At 63.8% G+C, this 1,783-nt stretch overlaps 1 protein-coding gene across 1 annotated transcript; it reads right to left on the minus strand.

Moving 5' to 3' along the window:
- Positions 1-535: 535 nt before the first annotated feature.
- On the minus strand, positions 536-1,775 carry LOC110391862 (protein argonaute 3-like). The gene is made up of 3 exons (XM_021383809.1): positions 1,399-1,775; positions 800-964; positions 536-666 (listed from the first exon to the last, which is right to left on the minus strand). The coding sequence occupies exons 1-3, from the start codon at positions 1,750-1,752 to the stop codon at positions 655-657; spliced, it is 531 nt and encodes a 176-aa protein (XP_021239484.1). The 5' UTR covers positions 1,753-1,775; the 3' UTR covers positions 536-654.
- Between the last annotated feature and the right edge of the window lie 8 nt (positions 1,776-1,783).

Raw genomic sequence — 1,783 nt, forward strand, 5'->3', positions numbered from 1 at the left:
CACCCCTTCTTCCTCCCTCCCTGGGGCACGGGCTGCACCAAGCGGGCCAGGCGAAGGGTGGCACGGCGCAAAGTGGGGAGAAAAAGGCAAAATTTGGGGCAAAAGCGTGCTGTGCACCAAGGGGGAGGGAAGGGTGTGTTATAACGCGGGGCTGGAGGCCCCCCCACCCCCAGCCCTGGGGGGCTGCTCGCAGGGGAAAGCGCAATTAAACGGCAATTAGCGCGTTTGAGCAGTGAGAGAGGGAGCTCCGGGCCACCTGCAGCTGGAGCAGGAGGAGGAGGAGGAGGAAGAGGAGGAGGAGGAGGAAGAGCAGCACCAACAGCAGGGGCAGGGCAGGGGGTCCCCTCCCTCTGCACTTGGGGGGGGGGGGGGTCACAACCCCCCCCCTACTTCCTTCCAGAACAGGAGCCAGCCAGCAGAGCGCTGCAAACAGCCGGCACGGTAAATACCTCCATTAGCACCGCGATGCTGGCTGCCTTAATTACGTCTGTCTGGGTACAACCTCCCGCACGTAACCCCGCGCCAGCGACGTCTATTCCCTCTTTATTTTTTTTTTGGGGGGGGGGTGACGGTTGTTGCTGTTGTTGTTGTTGTTGTTGCTCTTTTACAATTGGAGCTCATCTTCCCCCGGCTGCTCAAACTCTAAACGCTTTCTTACCCGCGGATCTGCAGGAAAGAAAAGGCAGAGGGGGGGGGGGAAAAAAGGAAAGAAAGGCACAAGAGGGAATGAAAGCAGAAAGGGAAAGGAATGGGAGCGCGGGGACACGGTGCACCCAGGGGACACGGGGACGGCACGCACCCCAGCACGGCCCCATGGGTCTGAACCACGGAGGGGTTCCGGGACTCGAAGCAGAAATTGGTGCTTTCTGAGCCTTTTTTTTGTCGTTTTGTTTTTTGCTTTCTCGTTCCAGGCGGCGCCGGGGCTGTTGGTCGGGGTGTGAAATCCCTTGAAATCGCGTTGTTCCTGAAGAGAGCGGGCGCTGAGTCAGCCCGGCCCCGAGCTGCTGTGGGGTTGGGGCACGGCGGGGCCGGGCTGGAGGGCGAAGCTCGGAGCGGGGTGGGAGCAGCTGCAAGCAGGGAAAGAAGCGGGGGTGGATGGAGAGAATCCTGCGAGCTGCAGCCCAGGGATGAGCAGGAACCCCCGGGAGGGGAAGGTGGGAGAAGCTGCAGCTCGTTCCCTCTGAAGTTTCCCCAGCTATTGCCGTCTATTTACTCGGCTTTTCCATGTGCAAACCCGGGGCCGCGCACCAAACAATCTCCGATCTCCCCGGGAGCAGCGAATGAAGCTCGTGGGTGGGCAAGGGGATGGGGGGGGGGGGTCTGCGGGGAAATGGAGATGAACGCGGGGAGCTCCCACCCCGCTGCGCTCCCCGGGCACAGGGGACACCCAGCACCCACCCAGAGCTCCGTTCCATGGGGAAATCCTCCTCCTGCCACCACCGGCATCGCCTCCATCACAGGGATGGGATCCGTCCTGGTCCGGCCCATGGGACCCATCCCGGTCCGGCCCATGGGACCCGTCCTGGTCCGGCCCATGGGACCCATCCTGGTCCGGCCCATGGGACCCATCCCGGTCTGGTCCATGGGACCCATCCTGGTCCGGCCCATGGGACCCATCCTGGTCCGGCCCATGGGACCCATCCCGGTCCGGCCCATGGGACCCATCCCGGTCCGGCCCATGGGACCCATCCCGGTCCGGCCCATGGGACCCATCCCGGTCTGGTCCATGGGACCCATCCCGGTCTGGTCCATGGGACCCGTCCCGGTCCGGCCCATGGGACCC

This window comes from Numida meleagris, unplaced genomic scaffold (assembly GCF_002078875.1).
Source record: "Numida meleagris isolate 19003 breed g44 Domestic line unplaced genomic scaffold, NumMel1.0 unplaced_Scaffold566, whole genome shotgun sequence".
NCBI lineage: Eukaryota > Metazoa > Chordata > Aves > Galliformes > Numididae > Numida > Numida meleagris.

Excerpts from the sequence above, each read along its gene's own strand:
- LOC110391862 (XM_021383809.1), bottom strand. The coding sequence starts at position 1,752 with ATGGACCAGACCGGGATGGGTCCCATGGACCAGACCGGGATGGGTCCC. Across the intron at positions 965-1,398 it reads CCCATGGAACGGAGCTCTGG|GAACAACGCGATTTCAAGGG; the intron begins GTGGGTGCTGGG and ends CGCTCTCTTCAG.